The 20,464-nt window shown below is 31.0% G+C and overlaps 1 protein-coding gene and 1 long non-coding RNA gene across 6 annotated transcripts; both read left to right on the top strand.

Moving 5' to 3' along the window:
- The first annotated feature begins 2,512 nt into the window (after nucleotides 1–2,512).
- On the top strand, nucleotides 2,513–4,740 carry NGA1 (AP2/B3-like transcriptional factor family protein). Of its 4 annotated transcripts, none has more exons than XM_085733635.1 (3): nucleotides 2,513–2,657; nucleotides 2,804–2,854; nucleotides 3,082–4,740. In XM_085733635.1, the coding sequence occupies exon 3, from the start codon at nucleotides 3,122–3,124 to the stop codon at nucleotides 4,652–4,654; it is 1,533 nt and encodes a 510-aa protein (XP_085589761.1). In that variant the 5' UTR covers nucleotides 2,513–2,657; nucleotides 2,804–2,854; nucleotides 3,082–3,121; the 3' UTR covers nucleotides 4,655–4,740. The 4 variants fall into 4 exon arrangements, with proteins under 4 accessions (XP_085589761.1, XP_085589762.1, XP_085589763.1 ...); XM_085733637.1 differs by having other exon boundaries at nucleotides 2,557–2,854; nucleotides 3,082–3,227; nucleotides 3,369–4,740; XM_085733636.1 differs by lacking the exon at nucleotides 2,804–2,854 and having other exon boundaries at nucleotides 2,516–2,657.
- Nucleotides 4,741–5,060: 320 nt separating this feature from the next.
- LOC146897400 (uncharacterized) lies at nucleotides 5,061–8,269 on the top strand. 2 transcript variants are annotated; one of them, XR_015021908.1, is made up of 4 exons: nucleotides 5,061–5,223; nucleotides 5,382–5,436; nucleotides 6,083–6,132; nucleotides 7,491–8,269. It is a non-coding gene; the product is annotated as an uncharacterized LOC146897400 (long non-coding RNA). The 2 variants fall into 2 exon arrangements; XR_015021907.1 differs by having other exon boundaries at nucleotides 7,438–7,715.
- Nucleotides 8,270–20,464: the final 12,195 nt, after the last annotated feature.

The raw sequence follows: 20,464 nt of genomic DNA, 5'->3' as shown, positions 1-20,464 counted from the left end.
CCAAATACATCATTTAATGAATGAACCTAAAAAGTTGATTTTTGCTTATAATAGTGACCGGAGGGAGTAAGTTTTTATAAAAGGGAAATGTTAACTTGTGCCCTCAAGGCACACAAGTTAATGAAGCAAATATGAAAATGGTTTATTGGAAGATGTGCATTATATTTAATTTTTAACTTTTTAATGAGTTGAATGCACGCAATTTCAAAGAATATTTCTTCTTTTGGGTTTCTTAACATGTGCCATAAGGACACAAGTTCATCAAAAATAAAAATTTATATTTGACACTGTTATAAAAGGTAAATTTGAAAAAATAACACCAATTACCAACAAAAGTTGAATAATATTAGACTCGTTTTTTGTGATTTAGTAGATAGATAAAAAAAATTCTTTAGTACAAAGTAGATGAATTTTATACTTAGACAAAGAGATAATATTCAATCCCCAAAAAAGGACAGAGGTAATATTACCATAGATTTGAGGGAAAATAGAATCTAATTAAACTCTTAATTAAAAAACTCAATTCTCTACTACTAGTAGTAACATTTAATTATGAGAAGGAATTGAATGTAATAATGGATGTTGTATTAGAGAGAGAGTAGCAGAAGGTGATCAGATAGGGTGGCCTGCAGAGAGGTCTGTCTGCTTTCATTCTCTCAGCTAATTACCTTTCCTTACGGCTGGGATGGGAGGGACCAACGCAGCACACAATCAATGGTACCAAAAGTCAAAAAAACTCAAAACAACCTAACACTGTGCACTTTCCTTTACTACACCGTTGGCATTGTATCCATCTTCTACTTCATGTTCTCTCTAATAACAACAACTTGTCATACATACTACTCCCTCCGATCTTATTTACAAGAGACAATTGACTTTTTAGATACATTGAATAATTTATGTATTTGGTCGACCAAATACATAAATTATTCAATGTATCTAAAAAGTCAATTGTTTCTTGTATAAAGGACCGGAGGGAGTATTATTATTTCCTTTTGTTGTATTAATTTAATGGAAAATACTAAGGGGTCCTAAAGGCATGAGTCAAAACACTCTTATAATAATATTTTTATAAAAAAAATGAATATTTTTATAAAGTTTTAAAATTTTTATTTTCAATAAAAAATGTGCCTAAAGAACAATGTTAGTATTTCTGTAAAAAAAAAAAAAGAAAACACGTGTTAGTATACTAAAATAGAATGTATCTAATGGATTAAAAAGTTGAATTTTTTTTAATAAATATTTGTTAATTTAGTTTCTTAATATATGCCCCATGACACAAAATAACATTTTCCTTTATTTAATTAAACAATATATTGTATAAAAACTATTTGTTTTAAGAAAAAAATTATTACTAAAAGAAATATACATAATCATATATATAAAGGATGAGAAAAAAAAAACTCATTCAAAAAGTCAAACGTTTATAAAGTTACACTTTCCTTTCTTTTTAACTCCAAGTAATACTTTTGAACTTTAGATCATAGGTGTGAGTATGAATTATTATTTATTTCATAATTTATAATTGTTATCATTACCACAATGCACTCAAAATCCTCTTCAATACACTTCCATTTGAAGAGATAGATTCATGAAATAAAATAATAAGATTAAAAATATTATTATTCTATTCCATGAGTTTGCTCATAATGTATATAACACACTTAATAAATTGCATTAAAAATATTGTCATTCTAAAATTCAAAAGTAACCTATATGACTTAAGTTTACATTAAGTGTACAATCATATTGTAATTTAATCAATAATCTCGAGTTCGAATTCATATCTTAAAACGAACACGTACATAAGAAAAACTTATTTTTCTTTCGACCGCCTCTCTCTTGTAACCCTAGTTTCTTCCTCCTTATCAACTAGAAATGGGTGGTCTTGAGCTTTTTTTATTTTTTATTTATTTTTTTATATATGGAATCACCCTTTGTATCATTTTTTCTCGATTTTATCTAAATAAGCGGTTATCACATTGATCTAGTTTCTATTTATATTTTTCTATCATTTGCCGTCTAAGTGCAACATTGATTTGTTCATTTTTTTTTTTTGGTGGTGGCCGGGGTTTGAACCCCGGACCTTGCATATTTTATGCATTGTCCATACCAACTGAGTTAAGCTCACGAGGACGATTTGTTCATTGTTTTAATGTGATGTAATTTAATCTTTAATTTTAGCTATAATGAATTTCTAATTTTTTCAATGTATTCTGCTAATTTAAATTAAGGGTTTTTTTTTAATTAAAAAAAAAGAGAAAAGAAAAACCAAGTGTGAAGATTGCTCAATGCTTCATGAACAGCATTGAACTTTTTGATATTGAATCAAAAGAATAAATTGCACAGAAGATTATTATATTATTATCATCTTAAGTATATAATATATGAAAAGGACTAGTTGCTCACATGACCCCCAAATAAGCACATTATTCATGGGCCCCCCACGTAAATGTATAGTAACCCTTTCTATCTCTCTCTATCTATCTCTCTCTTCTAACCTTTGAGAATAAAACTGGGTTTTCCACAAACATTATTTTCCCTTCTTTTTTCAACAACATATATACTTGTAAAGAAGCTTCTTGTGTGAAGTAACTAGTTAGCAAAAAAACTCTCACATCTTCTTCAACACCCTTCACACCTTGTGTTGTTTTTAGGTAAACCAACAATAACCACAACTTGGAATATAATCTATCTATCCACCATGGTTTTGTTTTTGTCTTTAGGGCTTGATTCTTCTCTTAGTCAAATATGAAGGCACCGACTCTTACATGAACCTCTTTTTCTTTGTTTTCCTTTACAGCCTCATAATTCTCCCATAAAATATCTTCCTCATCATATACCATTTTTCTTGGTAATTCTTTTTTCTTTTTTATATTAATTTTGTCAAATTAATAACCCCATATTTTTTTTAATAACCCAATATATTTTTTTCCTTCAAAATTTTCCACTTTATTAATTTTGTCAAATTTTAATACCTTTTTTTTGTTTATATATTTTTTCCTCCCCTCATCATATACAATTTTTTTTCTATGATAAACAAAATTTATTCTAATTTTTGTGACATTTTTATTTATTTAGATTTTGTGAGATCCAAGAAGAATTTGACTTGATAATTATCATGGAGTTGATGCAAGAAGTGAAAGATTATTCACAAGAAGAATTAGAGGAAGATGAAGAAGAAATCATGACAAAAACAACAAGAGAAGAAGAAGAAGAAAGTAGTAGTAAGCAACAATTACAACACTGTACTTTTTCTTCTCCACCTTCTAATTTCTCTTTATCTTCTTCATCTCCTTCAACAACTCATCATCATAATCATAATCATGATGTTACAAATGTTTCTCATCAACAAAATCAATGGCTAGGAATGAATCATCATCATCATCATTCACCAGAATCTCACAATTCAGCAGCATCTAAAGGAGGATTAGGGTTATTACACCATCACCAACATCAAGATGCAACAACCTCAAATTTCACAAATTTAAAGCAAATAGATTTCATGGAATTGTCACTAGGTAACAACAATAACAAAAACAAAGATGTTATTAATGTTCCTCCTGTTCCACAACAACAAGAACAACAAGAACAAGAACAACAACCTAGTACACATGAAAAAGAACACATGTTTGACAAAGTTGTAACACCAAGTGATGTTGGGAAACTAAACCGTTTGGTTATACCAAAACAACATGCTGAAAAGTATTTTCCACTTGATTCAACATCAAATGAGAAAGGTCTTCTTCTGAATTTTGAAGATAGAAATGGAAAATTGTGGAGATTTAGATACTCTTATTGGAACAGTAGCCAAAGCTATGTTATGACAAAAGGTTGGAGCCGTTTTGTTAAAGAGAAAAAACTTGATGCTGGTGACATTGTTTCATTTCAACGCGGCGTCGGCGAATTGTTTAGGCATAGGTTGTTTATAGATTGGAGGAGAAGATCTAATCATAATCATCATAATATTGATCCTTCATCAGCAACACTTTTCACTCCTTTCTTTCTTCCTAATCAACAACAATATTCTATTAGATGGGGAGGTGCTAATAGTAGATTTTACTCTCTTCCTTATCCAACACCACAAAGGTTACAACATCAGCAACAAAATCATCATGACCCTTTACACAATCAGATGAATTTTAATCATAACATGTTTCCATTTCATCAATATGGTGGTGGAAATGTGAATCATCAATACAATTTTCATCATCATGATCCAAGTTCAGTTTTTTATATGAGATCATTACCAGCACCATCATCAATGCCTCAAGGAAGCTTGAGTACAAGACAGCAACAAGAAGGAGGAGGAGGAGGAAGCAATGTCTCAAACATGATTATTGATTCTGTTCCTGTTTCTCATTATCATCATCACCATGGAAATTTAACTAGTAATGCTACTACTAGTACTACTAATGGTGCTGCAAAAAGGTTAAGGTTGTTTGGTGTGAACATGGAGTGTGGTGGTTCTTCTTCAACAAGTGATGATAACTTGGCTTCTCCTTCTTCAATAGTACCATCACTTCAACATTTGAAGGTACCTCATCATGAAGAAACATCAACAAGATTTGAAGAGGATAAGAGAAGAGAAGAAGCTTCAATGATTTTTGGTTTAGATACTTCTTTGCAATATCATAATTACCAACAACAATGATGAAAATGAAACAAAAATAATGAACAAGTTTGCAGCATTTTTATTATATTATATTTTAATCTTAATATTATATATATTTTTCTTCATTTTCTTCTTCTATTAGCATTTGATATTTTAGTACTATTTAGAAGTGGTGATATGAGTTTAATTAGCTTGGGATTTGAGTCAAGAAGAGAAAATGGAAAATGGAAAAATCCATAATTTGAGATTTACCTAAAGAGGGAAATGAAAATCATGGAATTGAATTATATATTTAGACCTTAGTCAAATCTATGTATAAAAAAAATAGAATACAAAATATATAGTATTTTGATCAGCTACTCAGAGTACAATTAAATGAAGTTTTTGTCTCCTTTTGATTTGATCACTCTCTCTCATTCCGTTTACTGCATTTAATGATTCACAGAAAAGATTGTTGCTTTCTTCTTTCCTCTAATGTTTCTGTTAGCCTTGTTGGGTTGATGTGGTTCACAACACTGCTACAATTCTGCTACCTCTCTCTCTGCTCCTTAAGTTAGGCATTTTAGCTTTGCAGATAGACTTCAGAAAAGTTGTACAGCTGTAAAAGGGTAATTTCTTTTTCAACTCTTCATCCATTTAATTTTTTTGATCACTTTTTTCTATTTGCTATTAATAACTATGACCATATTTTTAATTTTATGGATTATCAATGAAATAGTGTCAATATTTCCTTGTTGATATACTTTCTTGACTTCTGTTTGTGAAGCTACCAGCCACCTTCTTTGTTTGGTTTAAACACTGTTCAAACAGACATGTTTTAGGTATGTGAAAATTTAGCTTTTTCTCTTCCACATTTTATTTATTAATAATTAATGATATATATGATCAGCTGCATATCTTTAGGATCGTATGGATAGTCATTAAGGGAATTCGGATCGTATGGATAGTCATTAAGGGAATTCGGATCGTATGTTTTATGCAGTCAACACATCGATGATCATTACATCAAAATCAGACTATTCAGATTTTATTGAAAATTTTGATTTTTCTTTTAAATTTGAAGTACTTGGCTTGAAATCTGAATTGTCTTATCTTGATAACGACCATTGTACTGACTGTGTCAATGCGTATATCTGAATCTGAATTTCATTTAAAGATTTCTCATGCATTCACGTAGTCAGCACATTAATGACCGTTGGATGCGATGATCCATTGAACTTTTTTTTCAAAACTGAAATACTTAGCTTAAAATTTGGATCATCTGATCTTGATCCAAGACCGTTGATGTGCTTACTGTGAATGTGTTGAATTCCAAATTCGTTTATAGATTCCTCATGGATGTGATATTGTGATGATTAATAGTTAATTAGTCTTCATAACAGTAATTCTTACTGTTGAAAGTTGAAAATTAACTACTTTGTTACTTACTTTCAAAGTAGTTATTTATTTATTTTTTATTTGTTACAGCTGATACTTTTTTAGACATTGAATCAAGGAACTTTCCATTGGCAATCAAGGTGAATATCAATATATATAGTTTGTTTTATTTTGTTTTGTTTTATCTCTGAAACATTTCAATAAATAAAAGATATAAATGTTTGTTTCTATAATAAGAAAGTGAACAGTTTGGTTCATCTCCAAGACATATATATACACTACTGATCTAATTAAAGGACAAATTTGACATTCAATTTATGAGTTGGATTCTTATAGAACATTGATGTTCTTTGTCTTTAGGTTTGTACAAGACACAAACACTGTTGATTTTTTTACTTATTTTTTCTTCATTAAAAATTTATAGAAAAAACACCATTGAAAGCAAAAAACAAATAAAAATACACTGTTTGATAGCATAAAAAGGAGATATCAAACAGAATGTTATGTTGTTATGGTTGTGAGAATGGGGAATACAAAAGCAACACATAGGAGTAGGACAGTAAGATCAACAGTATTATAAGGTTAGAGACAAGACATAAACATAGGAGCAGGATTTTTTGTTTTTGATACACAGAATTGAATGTGATGCTTTTTCTTTAGTTAATATTAAAATAAAATAATAGGAGTATATCTTAGATCCTTTGGTAAAGTCAATTTTACTATGAACTTGCCTCCAAAGTCTTGAATGAGTCCTTATGTCTGCTGGAAAATTAAGACTGAAAGAGACTGGAAATGGAACTTTTGGTTTTTTGGGAGGTGGTGTGGATGACTAAGTTTCAAATGCTTGGAATTTCGTTACAAGCCAGAAATATATATATATATATATATAATCTCTTTTCTCTTTGATTTTTGTTGCATTTACTACAAAGGAAAAAAAAAAACCAAGTTATCACAAAAGTAAACCAATTTCTCACATATTAGGAATAGTAATTTACCTCATTTAATTTTCTTGATTTAATCAAATAAATATTTCCACTTTGCAATTTACCATTTATTTTCTTTGCTTATATTTTAATCTGTTAAACATGACTACTTTTTTGTTTATATTTGAGTCAAGAGTAGTGTGTAATGTGTATAGTACAAACAAAAAAAAAAAATGAAATTAAACTTCAATTTTATTGTCTATAACACTTACTACTACCCACAAATTGAAGACAAATTTTATGTTTTTTTCTTCTATAATTTAACGTTTCTCACACTGCTCTAGAGGCTTGATGTTTATTACAGATGATGAATTTTATATAGTAAAAATATTGTTTCTAAAAAACATGAAGGTTGCCACTTCTTTACATCATCCCAAAAAATAATAAAAAATACAGTATATATGTATATGAAAGACAATTTCTATCAGTTGATTGATACCAATTAATGTTAATTGATTCTAGCCTCTTTCCACATGCACCAAGTATTGTTTGCTACATGTGACTATTTTATGCAGAAGGGGAAATGCTAAACATCAAGGTGAGATCATATACTGAAGATTTAAGGTTGTTATTTCAGTAAGACTGTAGAAATATTTAACCAAGGTACATTTTTTCCTGAATATTTGGGCCTTTTTCTTCTAGGGGGAGTCCCCATGTTCTCATTGTAGTATGTGTTTTGTTTTGGAGTTGCCAAACATGAGTTGCCAATGTTATACATAAGTTTGTTTTTTTGTTACAAATTTAATTAGCATTTAAGGCTTTTCAACCATAATTGAGAAAAACAATAAATGATTAAGGGTAGTATAGTTTTATTCGATTGTTATTAGGGTATGTTAGCTTTTGTTCTTAGGACACATGTTAAATATTCCATTAACAGTAAGAATTTATTGAAAAAAAATTAATATTCAACATTTTGAGCAAAAAATTAAAGAAATTTCCAATATATAATTTCTATTAGTGAATTCTAAACATGTGTCCTTCCTTTGTTCTTATTATACCCATCCGGAATTTAGCAAATCATTGTCGACTTCAGAGGTTATTGACACGTTCAAGTATTTCTTGTCAGTGGTTTTTGAAGAAATATTCTATCGCTCTTAACTTATTTTATGAGTTGTTTGTAAACCAAGGAAGTGTTTGATTAGATAAAAGCGTTAAATGAATTTCAATTTTTTGGTGCTGAGGTTAGTACTATTTGTATTAGGTCTCAAAATGTGGGTGGAGTACTCTATTCATATTGTTTTTCCATTATGATCTTGATCTAATAAAATAGTTTTCCATTAAAAACAAGTATCGTTATAAATGCAAAGTAGAGTAAAATGGTTGGAATACATAAAATTATTTGTGGGTAAAATTGGAGACACAATATCAATGTTCATTAAATTTAATAAAATTACATTAAAGGGGCATCTAATATGCACCTGGTTCAAAGGTGCACCTTACAATATTAGCTTTTGTGTTGTTGATTGATTTTGCCCTTTATTGTAACTGTTAATATGGTTATTTGTCATTATTTGATTGTTTATCTCTCCTCTTGTTGGTTGGTTGCTCTCCCGTGTGATTATTTAAAGGGTCATACTAACCGATGTCCTTAGAGCACCGGTGTATAACTTCCTTTTTTATTATCCTTAATCAGTTCCTGAAGACACCTTTAAAATGACCACTACTCGTTAGGATTCTCTCCCCCTGAAATGGAGACAATCTTGACTCATTCTTTAGTTGTTTCTCTCTTCTCTTCCAGTTTGACGTTGGGGACTTTCCATCTTGTGTTTTGCTTGATGTGGTACTTCAACACACCCACTAATTTGATTCAAAGTTTTGACATCATTGGTTGATTATTTTGACATTTTTCGTTAGATTGCTCAGAAGAGATATATTTAGGTTTGATTAATATGTGGGTATTTTTTTTTTTTTGAGAGATAATATGTGTGTGTTATAATCTCTCTTTTTAGATAGGGTAATGTTAACCAGTGCCCCCGGGGCATTGGTTAAGGAGTCAAAAGTAGTAAATATTACATTAGAACTTGTGCTGTCAACTCTTCAAAAGCATAAAAAGTGTTACTTTCATTTTAAAACTTTCTTTTTTTAGTTTCCTTAACCAGTGCCCTTGGGGCATCGGTTAACATGACCCTTTTAGATATATTGGTAACAAGGTTAAAGTTTAATAAACTTTCTCTTGACATGGAGTGCTTGAATATTAGAAAATAATATTAGCAAAATAAAAAAAATATTAAAAAATATATCTAAAACAATGATATTTGGATACATTTTATTTCTTAAGATCCTTTCAACACTTATTTTTTTTTATTTCTTTATCCCTTTTTTCTCATCAGATTAATCACCAATATATTTTTTGTAAAAATAAATAAAAAGGAAAATGCTAACAAATGTCTTTAGGACATTATTTAAGCATTTAAAATAGCAACTTTTGCATTGGAAATAATGTAGTTATGAATTTTAGATGGGTTTGACTTGTATTGTGAATGGCGTGATGTGTATAAGGATATGGTTATGTTGTGTAGAATGTTGAGATAGATAATCCAAAGGATATGAAGTAGTTTGATCTGAAATGGGTGTTTGAATTAATGAAAGGTATCCCTACCCTAGAAAAGTAGGCAGTGTATAGGGTAATTAAGAGGATAGATGGCATTAATTTACATCGATGATCATAAAGTAGCTAGATTGTACCGTGAAGTTAGCAGTAGTTCTTTCCTTTTTACTTCCCATTGCGTTGGCGTGGCTTTCCATTAATTAATTAACTGAAAATTTGGATCATTGGACGCATGCAGTGTTACCAGTGATCAATCCAAATCATTGTAATCGTACTAATTCATCAATGGACCACCACACCATTTCATAATGGAATTGGAAGTGCATATTATTATAATTACATTTTAAAAAATATAAAATATATGAATGAATGGAACTTTGTGCACTTCCCAACTTCAATAACTGGTTTTAATTAATGAAGTTTTCACTGTTAATCTCTCCGTTCCATATTAGATGATCTGTTTGACAATGTGTACTTTTGATCTGTCATACTTTGACCATATTTTTCTACTAATATACAAAGATAAATAATATCATATAAGATGTTGTTGGATCTGTCTTGATTAATATTTTTAAATATTAAATTTTCATAATTTTTTTAAATAGGTAATTAAAGATATTAAAGACCAAAAATATGCATTGGAGTATCTTTTTTTCCTAAAAAAAAGTAGAAACACAAAGGTTAAAATATGGGTCATGCTAACTTGTGTTCTTAAGGCATATGTTAAGGATTTAATAAATGGTAAATATTTATTACAAAACATTAATTTTCAATCTCTAGAAGAATAAATTGGCACAATGTTTTAGACAAAATTTCCACTTTTGGTTCTTTAACACATGCTTTAAGGACATAAGTTAACATTTCTCTTAAAATATTAAGTGTGACACTCGTCATTGCATATTCATCCGAATCCTACAATCGAATTCACTATGCATAAGTTTAATAGTGTTGAGTGTAAATAAATGTACTCGAAAAACTTATATCCCAATTAGTTGAAAATTAATACGCCGTGAAAATAGTTTACGCCGTCCACTTTATAAGAATGGGTTACACTCATAAAAATCTAGTATAGTACACTTTATGAAAATAGTTAAAAAATGACAAGGCATGCTAAGCATATATTTGGTTATACGGTGGAGAGAATTAATTTTGACTGAATTGATTTTGGTCATAACTGAGTCGAACGTTTGAATATGTTTTGATACTTCAAATTTAAATTGTTTTTGAATGTGTAATTAACAAAATGTATTTTACATAAATATATACAGTAAAAATAAATAATAACTAAAGTAAAGGACAATATTGGAAAGATTTACAAATGTGGGACATACAAGTTGGCAAACATGGTTGATAAACACACAGAAGATACTAATTTCAGCTTCAACTGAACTCAATTTCAGATAGTAGAATTGATTTTATGTAAAAAGCCAAAATGACTTTATAGCTTTGGCAACTCATGTTTGGGTGCTAGAAAGATGTGTCTATGTATTTAAACTCCAAACCAAACATATACTTGGAGTTTATGAAGGGTGGCCTTTTCACTCCATTAGATGGTTAAATGATCCGTGTGTGTATACCTAATATTTAAGGGTGTATCTAATAGACCTATTCAAAACGGTATAACGGTGGACTATTACAACTTCTAATAAAAATAAATAAATTTTAGGGTTAAATTTTTAGGGGACCTCCAAATTATATACATATTTCTTTTGTCAATTGAGATGTACAAATGTATAAGTTGATTTGATTCTAATACGGGCTACTAGCTAGTGGCTTTTAAAGCCCTAAAATTTAAGAAGATACAAAGTAGCAATTCCAAAAGTAAATGTTTGGCTACTGCTAGCAGCTTTATATGTTTTGAACATATTCACCATGGAAGCAGTTGAATATTACAAGTTCTAAAATCTTACAATGTATATATAATAATCATTTTATATAAATCAAAATAAGATATATTCTTACATAATTCGATATTACGATTTTATGAACCTTATCTTTTGCAGGACGATATATGAACCTTATTATTTATAAATTATCATTTAGCAAATAAAAAATTTAATAACCTAACATACCAATGTTTAAGATATAGACAAAAACATCATATTCTCATACCAAAAATTAAAACACACACATATTGATGCAGGACCAGAGAGAGAAGGAGAGGGTGATGATGGGAGTGTCAAGGATGGAAGTGAACCCCAAAAGTGACAGATCCTATCTTTTCTTACATATAAGTTTTTTTTTGCTGCTGTGCTGGGCTTTTCTATGTTTCCCAAGATATGATAAGTTAACAGATCAGATGCATGCAATGCACATTAAATTCAATTAAGAACCATGCAGCTAGCCACACAAAAAGGAGATATATAGGACCAGAGAGAGAGATATATCAGTGAGGGGGGGGGGGGCCTGAAACAGCTTGGTTTCTTGCTGGTGGTGGCCAACAAAAGAATTTTGAAGAACCTGAAAAGTTACAATTCAACTCATCTTTACTGTTGAATAGTTAGATTTGATATTGAATAACTAGCTACCGGTGGATCCAGAACTAAGTTTTTGGTGTGCTAAAAATAACAGTTTCAAAAAATATGTTCAATCAAATTAAAAATTATCTACTATTTTTCACTGAAAATAATAGTTTTAGTAGTTTTATTTGGGCTAACTAGTTTTATTAGTTCAAGTTCATTTGTAACCCTAACAATCGTTAATTGAAAAGAAAAAAAAATGAGATACCATCTTTCTTTAATATTTTGTTCTTATAGACATCTCATTCTTGTAAAAAATTGTTTGGTGAAAATTTGATGTGGCTATAGCCATACCAAGTCTTATGCTACATCCACCCTGGCTAACTAGAATGTACACGTTTTAATTCACACTGATTTTTATCCTTCTATTTTTAAATTTGGGAATTTAGTCTCTTCTGGAATAGGTCTAAAGATTTTCCCACAAATAAAATTTGCGTTTATTTTTTATGATATGCAATAATCATTAATGATGTGACACATTGTTGTAGATTTTCCCACAAATAAAATTTGCGTTTATTTTTTATGATATGCAATAATCATTAATGATGTGACACATTGTTGTTTTGGACTAGAAAAAAATGAATTTCCAAAGAATATATATGTTTACATTTGAAATTTGATCAATAAATCTCAACTAAGTTGTAAAAGTGTTTTTTTTTTTTAAGGTTGTAAAAGTGTTTTCAGTTCACTTACAGATACAATTATCTTATGAAGTATGGACCAAACATGCAATTAAACTAACAGCGATTGCAATACAAACCATGACATTTTGGATGTTTAGTATATAATTTAGTTTCACAAAACAAGCTCGAGTGATAGATGTCTCTTAAGTCTTAACTTATAACATTATTTATGTCATATCACGTTTATTGTGAAAGAGCACTAACATTTGAAAATTATCAATCTGATATATTGTATATCAACTTCTGTGTAAAAATACACCTAACATAACCATTATTGTGAATGGAAGAGAAAGAAAAAAAACACAATATCGTATTTTTACAGTGTTTGACAATATTGTTGATGTCAAAATATCATTTTTGACATGTGAAACTTTGAGCAATCAACTATATCTTGGGTTCAAATGTGAAGTTTTGTAGTTGATAGACTATACGTGAATTACATTGTAAATCTACCATGAGTTTGGTGCTTCTACTATCTTTCATGAGAGTTTGTTTCTCCTTTTCTTTGAGGGGCGTTTGTTTTTCCTTATCTAAACTTTTGTTTATAAATAAAATAAAACGGATGTAAAATATGGTTTTGTACATTTTGGGGCATATAGTCCATCATGTATTTAGATTTTGACGTTAGTATTGTTGAAACATTGGAGTAGCGGTGAAACTAGCCAAAATTTTATGAGGTTCAAATATATAAAAGAAACTGAATATACTTTACGAATCTTATCTTGACAATTTTATGAGCAGAAGCATATTTTGTCTGCCATCCCTCAGGGTAAATCCGGGTTCATCACAGGCTCTGCTGGGACTGGTAAAACCCTATTGCTTGAGGAAATAAATTACTCAAAAAATTACCAATATGTGGTTTTGTCAAATAGACTCTAATACCACTGTTGAGACTTTCGAGCGAGCATACATTGGGGTAGATCAACACATCGAGCTAAGAACCGCACAAGTGAATCGAGACATCACATCACATCTTCATACATTTAAGACATTAGGTGTATAAGTCTTCTTTATATATTATATCATGCAATGTAGGACTCTTAACTCACAGTCATGCATCAACAAATATATTATTTTCATATGATGTCTATCTCATCATCGAAAAATGACTTATAACATGAGAGTTGCTACTATTTATTTTCGGGGAAACAATCACTTTGGTCCTTGAATGAGTGACGAGTAGTCACAATAGTCCCTCAATGTATCGAAATAGCAAAATAGCCCCTGATTGTGCACTCTGTTAGTCAAAATAGTCATTGATATTAAAATATTTCGTTAATATTGTCATATTAGTTCTTCAATAGACTTACTTATTGTCATATTAGTCCTTATACGTACTTACTTATTGTCATTTTAGTCCTTATATCAAAATAGTTATAGTAAGTATTAAGGGGTTATTTAAGCTTTAGAGACTATTTTGACTGACAAAGTGGATAATCAGGGACTAATTTGGAATTTTGATACATTGAAGGACTATTGTAACTACTTGCTACACATTTAAGGACCAAAGTGACTATTACCCCATTTATTTTCATCATGAGATGTGAGTTTTTCACATAAAACACTGTTATGTTTGAGGAACCACACAAACAGATAACACACCACACATCAATCTAATGCAAAATTTATAACTCGCACTTAAGATATCAACAATTTTGATTGGTCCCATAAATTTTTATATCTAATCTATTTTCAATTTGAATCATGAAAGTCTTTTTCAATAAAATATGTATATTTCTTCAAAAGAAAATATATACACAAATTTAACAATATAATAGCATGATAAGACAGATTCTCAAACGTTGATAGCACATGTGTAGATACATACCTGCTGCTGGCTGCAGCTTCTTTCTCGAAACCTAAAAGGTAGAAGGTGGTTTGGCTAGTTAGCTAATTGATAGCATCCACGCATCGCATGGCATGTTGTTTCATTTTGTCCTTTTTCGTTTTATTGCAACAAATTTGAAAGAAACAAGAGAATGTAATGTGTACGAAGCTTCTTTAGTGGCATCTATGTTGTTACTTTGGGATGTGGTGTGGCCTCATATATTTCTCGATTAAAGTGCATTTATATGGGTTATGTGTCGCTGTGGTTTTGGACTCAAATGACAATTTGTGGTACTATAGAAAACAGTTGCATGTGGAAATTGAATCTCTCGTAAATGGTGGTGATTGGAATTAGGTAATGCATGGATATATCTCTATAGTAATAATTTATTGCACTTGCCACATTCGCATATTATATTTTAGTCTCAATAAACAAGAATCATTTGACATTTGGATCCTGAATTTGCCTTTTAAATTTGACCTGTAAATATTAATCATTTGAAATTTGGTCCCTCAATCCGATTAATAACAGCCACATTACTAATTTGCTGACATGGCAGTGCTAATTGGTTAATCCATTAGCTAAGTCATCAAAAGTTACGTGAACAGACCAAAATGCCCTCAAGTATCTCATAAAAACATGCAATGACCATTTTACCCCTGAGTTCATCTTCCCTTGAATTGGAAACACGAATTTGGGGATTAGAGTTCTGGGGAAGACAAAGGGAAATTTGTATCACAATTGATCACAACTGCATGAGAATTGAAATTTGGGGATTACTAGTGAACACGATTTTGATTACGAATGAGAAGGAAGAACACAACACTTGGAGAAGAAAAGATGAAGTCGAATCGAAGTGAAACCAAGGTATGTTATTCAGAAATGTTTTTGACTGGTAGCTGAATGTATTTAGTTTTTTTTTCATTTTTCTTCGTTTTCATGATATAGGTTTTTCTGTTAATTTTTATCATGGAGGTAACTTTGTTAGGGATTGGCTTATTTCTTACAAAGGGGGTAACGAAACATTAATGGAAGGGTTAGATGAAGATAGGTGGAGTTACTTTGAGATTACTAGTATAGTAGAAAACGATTTGAATGTAAAAAATCCTTATAGGTTGTGGTGGGATATTAGATGAAGTGGTAAAGTTCAGAGTTATTAAAGTAGATGTTGATGCTGCTGAGATCAAAGATTATGCTTTGAAGAAAAAAAACTGTGTAGTTATTATTTTTGTTGAGCATAATGTTGATGAAATAAGTGGATTAGTTGATGTTCCTAAATGTGTTACTGCTACTCAAGTGGGCAAGAGTTCTCAGGCAATTAACATTGTTGGTACGAAGGTTATCAAAATCGGGACTTTACTTCAAGTCGAAAGGGAGTAGCAAAATCGGAACTCGTAAAATCGCAATCAAAATCGAAGGATTTTACTCAAGGACTTTTGTAGAATCGATGTAGGATAGCAAAGTCGGGACTCGTAAAATCGCAATCAAAATCGAGGATTGTACCAAAACAAAAATAATGTTAAATATATGTTATAAATTGCATATAGTCATAAATGACTAAAGTTCAAAGTTCACAAAATACATATACATAAATGTGGGGGAAGTGAAAGAATGAAAATTTTTAGCCTTTTGGGTATTTATAGAATGGGTCATGAATTCAAATCGGGTCAATTTACGAAATGGATCAAAAATTAACCCTTATAAAAAAAATGAACAAAATCCTTCGAAATCCATCAAAATCCTGCGATTTTGAATGGATTTTGTGCGATTTTGATAGGATTTTGTCTGTTTTTGGGACTTTGCTATGGATTTGAGTCGTTGAAGCTACACAAAGTCGCAAAAACCAGGATTTTGGGACTTAAGTCGGGTTTTTGATAACAATACTATATTCAAACCACCACAACAGTGTAAGCAATTTGTACCAAACAATGCTCAAGTCAAACCAACCTTTTGTCTACATTTGCCAAACCTTATTCACACTCAAACACTAATGTCAAGCCACCTGCAAATGTACGCACCACATTTTACACAAGTAAAAATGTGCACACAGTCGTGAATGCACACACTATTGTTCCTAATGTCCACACTATTGTTCATACAAGTCAAAATGCACACACAGTTGTCAAACCATCTGCACATGTTCACGCCAAATTTCAAGTGATTAATATTTGCATGTTTGATAGGATTAGCAAATTCATGGACCAAAAGTAAAGTGACCCCTATTTGCAGGGACTAAATGTATAAATAAGCCTATAATTATTTATCAATATTGGATTATTTTATATAAGTTCCATTTTGACTTATTGTAAAATTCATTCCATTTTGGGAGATCACAAATTTCCGAGGCGTAAATATGATTTAGACATATTTAAATGTGATAGAAATCTGGCAAGTGTACCAAAACTATCGAAGTAGTAATAAATATCGATCCATAAGGACTGTGTTAATTTCAATTCTAGCAAGCGCGTTAAACGTTAGGATGTGTAAAGTTTGTATTAGTTGCCCTAGGCAGAAAATTTTGGTTTTATCAGACTTAATTGAAGTAGAAAAAGTGCGAGAGAAAATTATATTGAGATGAATGATTAAGCCGGTGAATCCGCTATTGCTCTATATGAAAAATCTCACTCTCTTTACTCTCAATCACTACTCAATCTTTACGATAAATTAACTAAGTGGTTTTGATCAATCTCTTGACTCAAAACCCTTTCCTAAGTTATAACTCTATTAATCTCTTAACTAGATTGAATAACCGTGGAAGCGATGTTGGAACGTTAATTCATATATCATAACTCTCAATTTCCTATCTCTAGGTTCCTAGTGTTGAGTTAAACAAAATTACTATTTCAGGATTAAAAGCTAGGGCTAGTAGTCATTCAATTCCTAAGATCAATTCATGTGATTGCAAGAAGCTAGGGCTAGTAGTCATACAAAACAATAACATTGAAAAGCAATAAACACAAGTAATTTTGAATAAAGACTGAATAACATTGATTATAGAGAGAGTTCAACTACAAAATCATATATTACAATAGTTTCATCATGGCTTAATCAAACTAAAATTTTAGCTACTCATAACTAAACAATCATAAGCATAAACAAGAGAAAACATACATAACCTAGCATCGTGGCACGTTGCATATTGCTTCGTGCCACGAAATTTCCAGAAGTGATTCTTTGTCCCACGCTTCTTCCATCGTGCCACGAAAGTCATAAACGTGACACGATGCTCAGTACTTAGGCAATTTTCCTTGTTTTCTTCAAAGTTTCTTCTCTTGAGCTCTTGTTCCTGTTTTGGTTTGATTTCACCATGAATTCATTGCAGTTGACTCTCTAAATGCTATAATAAAGGCATAAATGCGACTAAAAACTAATGTTGATGCACCGTCATCAAAATGTTCTCGAATAAATTTACATTTGTCTCTTTAGTTTAAATTTCTGTCTCTGCAATCAATTTTAAGCCCCAAAAATGTATTACACGATCAACTTTTACATTAATATATTATAACATAAATCACTTTACACTTAATTACTCACTTTTATTTATCTAGAATCAATTTAAAAAAATTAGTATATATATATATATTAAGAAACCAAATACAATTAGTATATTAAAAGTTGTTAGTTTAGTATTATCTTCTTTATTAGAGTTTGAATTTTGATTATAGTTATATTCTCTAACTTAATCCCACAATATTGGAAACACGAGTCTTACACAATATTCGAAATACAAGTCGTATAATTTTGATCTAGCGATTTACAATTTGCAATGGTAGCAAATGCAAGAAAGAGAGATATCCATTGGTTCGTTCAGACTCACATTTTAGAACCAAAATATGGAATTCAATATCAAGGTATGTTAGTGAGATAAGTTTAGTTGAACTAGGTAAAAAGGTTCACTAGGTAGTGATAAATTAGATAAACTAGAATTTTGAGATAATTGCATGGCAAACAATATGTAGTTAAGTTTGGGTGTGCAATAATTAATTCTAGGAAACCCTTTTAGTATGTTGACTAATGGTGTCGTTTACTATTTTCTCATTGGGATTTGTTGAAACACAGTACAAAAAGGATAGAAGAATCATTACTGAAAGATGAGCAGCAGGAACACAATGCCCCTCAATTACTTGTGCCACAGGCTAACACTACACCTCAGTTACTTGCCCTGCAAGTTACATGAGTTTACACTAGTTCAGAGTTAGTTACCAGAAATAACTAACTTCCTAGTTTATAGGGATGTTAGGGTCCAATGTAATAGGGTTGATACACAGTAACATAGTGTGTGCTTACAATAACAACCTATATAAGAGATCATTGTAACTAACTCTTATTCAATGAAAAAGTTTCCATTTCTCTCTATTTTTCTTCTCTAGTTTTCTCTCTTCTTCAATGTTCTTGGTTACTCAACATGGTATCTAGAGCCTTTTGATTCTTCTTCCGCAAGCTTTCTCAAGCTCCATCAATGGCGCCTCGTAACAACGACGTTCTCACTGATCAATCCAGTCCTTTCTTCGTTCATCCCAGTGATGGACCTTCCTCTGTCACTGTTTCTCCAGTTTTGGACGGTTCAAACTATCATTCCTGGGCTCGATCAATGCGAAGAGCGTTAGGAGGCAAAATGAAGTTTGAATTCGTTGACGGCACAATTGAACCTATCACTGATGATTTTGATCCTCTGTTTCGACCTTGGAATCGTTGCAACAACTTAGTGCATTCATGGATCGTAAATTCTGTGTCTCCTTCAATTGCACAATCCATAATTTTCATGGAAAATGCATGTGATGTTTGGAACGATCTGAAGGAGAGATTTTCTCAAGGAGATTTGGTAAGAATTTCTGAACTTATGCAAGAAATCTATGCTTTGCAACAAGAATCCAAGACTGTAACTGCTTTTTACTCTGAGTTGAAGATTTTGTGGGAGGAGCTTGAGATCTATATGCCTGTACCAAATTGTGTGTGTAGAGTACGTTGTTCTTGTGAATTCATGCGCAATGCTAGACAAAATCATACTCTGCTTTATGCAATTAGATTCCTTACTGGTTTGAATGAGAACTTTGCTATGGTTAAGTCTCAGATTTTGTTAATGGATCCATTACCTTCCATGAACAAAATCTTCTCCATGGTTTTGCAACATGAAAGACAAGGAAATTTTGCTTCACCTAGTGAAGATTCAGTTTTGATTAACTATGCTGATTCCAGAAAGTACAAGGGAGACTCTTCTGGAAAATCACAATCTCAAGGAACCAATTCTAAACATGGTGTACGTGTGTGTACTTTCTGTGGTAGAAGAAATCACACTGTGGAAACTTGTTGGCAGAAACATGGAGTTCCACCTCACCTTCAAAAGACTTTTGGTTCTTCATCTGCTAATCATATTGCAAAGGAGGATGTTACTAATGATGAGAAGCCTTCATCATGTGGTGATAGCAAAACTACTGCTCCAGCTATTACACATGAGCAATATGAGAAGTTAATGTCTTTACTTCAGAATTCATCTCTTAATCAAGGTTCAAAAACTGCACATGCTTCTAATCAGGTTTCTTCTTCCATGTCTCTTGGTCATTCACCAACTGACAGGCAAGCTACAAGTTTCTGTTCTTCCTTAACTTGTCACAATTTTACTCTAAGTTCTTGGATCATTGATTCAGGAGCTAGTGATCACATTTGTGGAAATCTAAAATGGTTTCATTCTTACAATGAAATCATTCCTACTAACATAAAATTACCTAATGGTCATTTAACTATGGCAAATCAATCTGGAACCATTAAATTCTCTGATGATTTTATCATTCATGATGTTCTTTATGTCCCTGAATTTCATTTTAATCTCATTTCTGTGTCCAAATTAACAAATTTCTTAAATTGTATTGTGAGTTTTAATGGTTTCCAGTGTTTTATTCAGGACAAGAAAACC

This window comes from Medicago sativa, chromosome 8, assembly GCF_051527215.1.
Source record: "Medicago sativa cultivar Bolivia chromosome 8, Bolivia_mono, whole genome shotgun sequence".
NCBI classification, from domain to species: domain Eukaryota; kingdom Viridiplantae; phylum Streptophyta; class Magnoliopsida; order Fabales; family Fabaceae; genus Medicago; species Medicago sativa.
Note: the sequence above shows the minus strand (reverse complement) of the source record. Positions and strands in the feature narration are given on the sequence as shown.

Excerpts from the sequence above, each read along its gene's own strand:
- NGA1 (XM_085733635.1), top strand. The coding sequence starts at position 3,122 with ATGGAGTTGATGCAAGAAGTGAAAGATTATTCACAAGAAGAATTAGAG.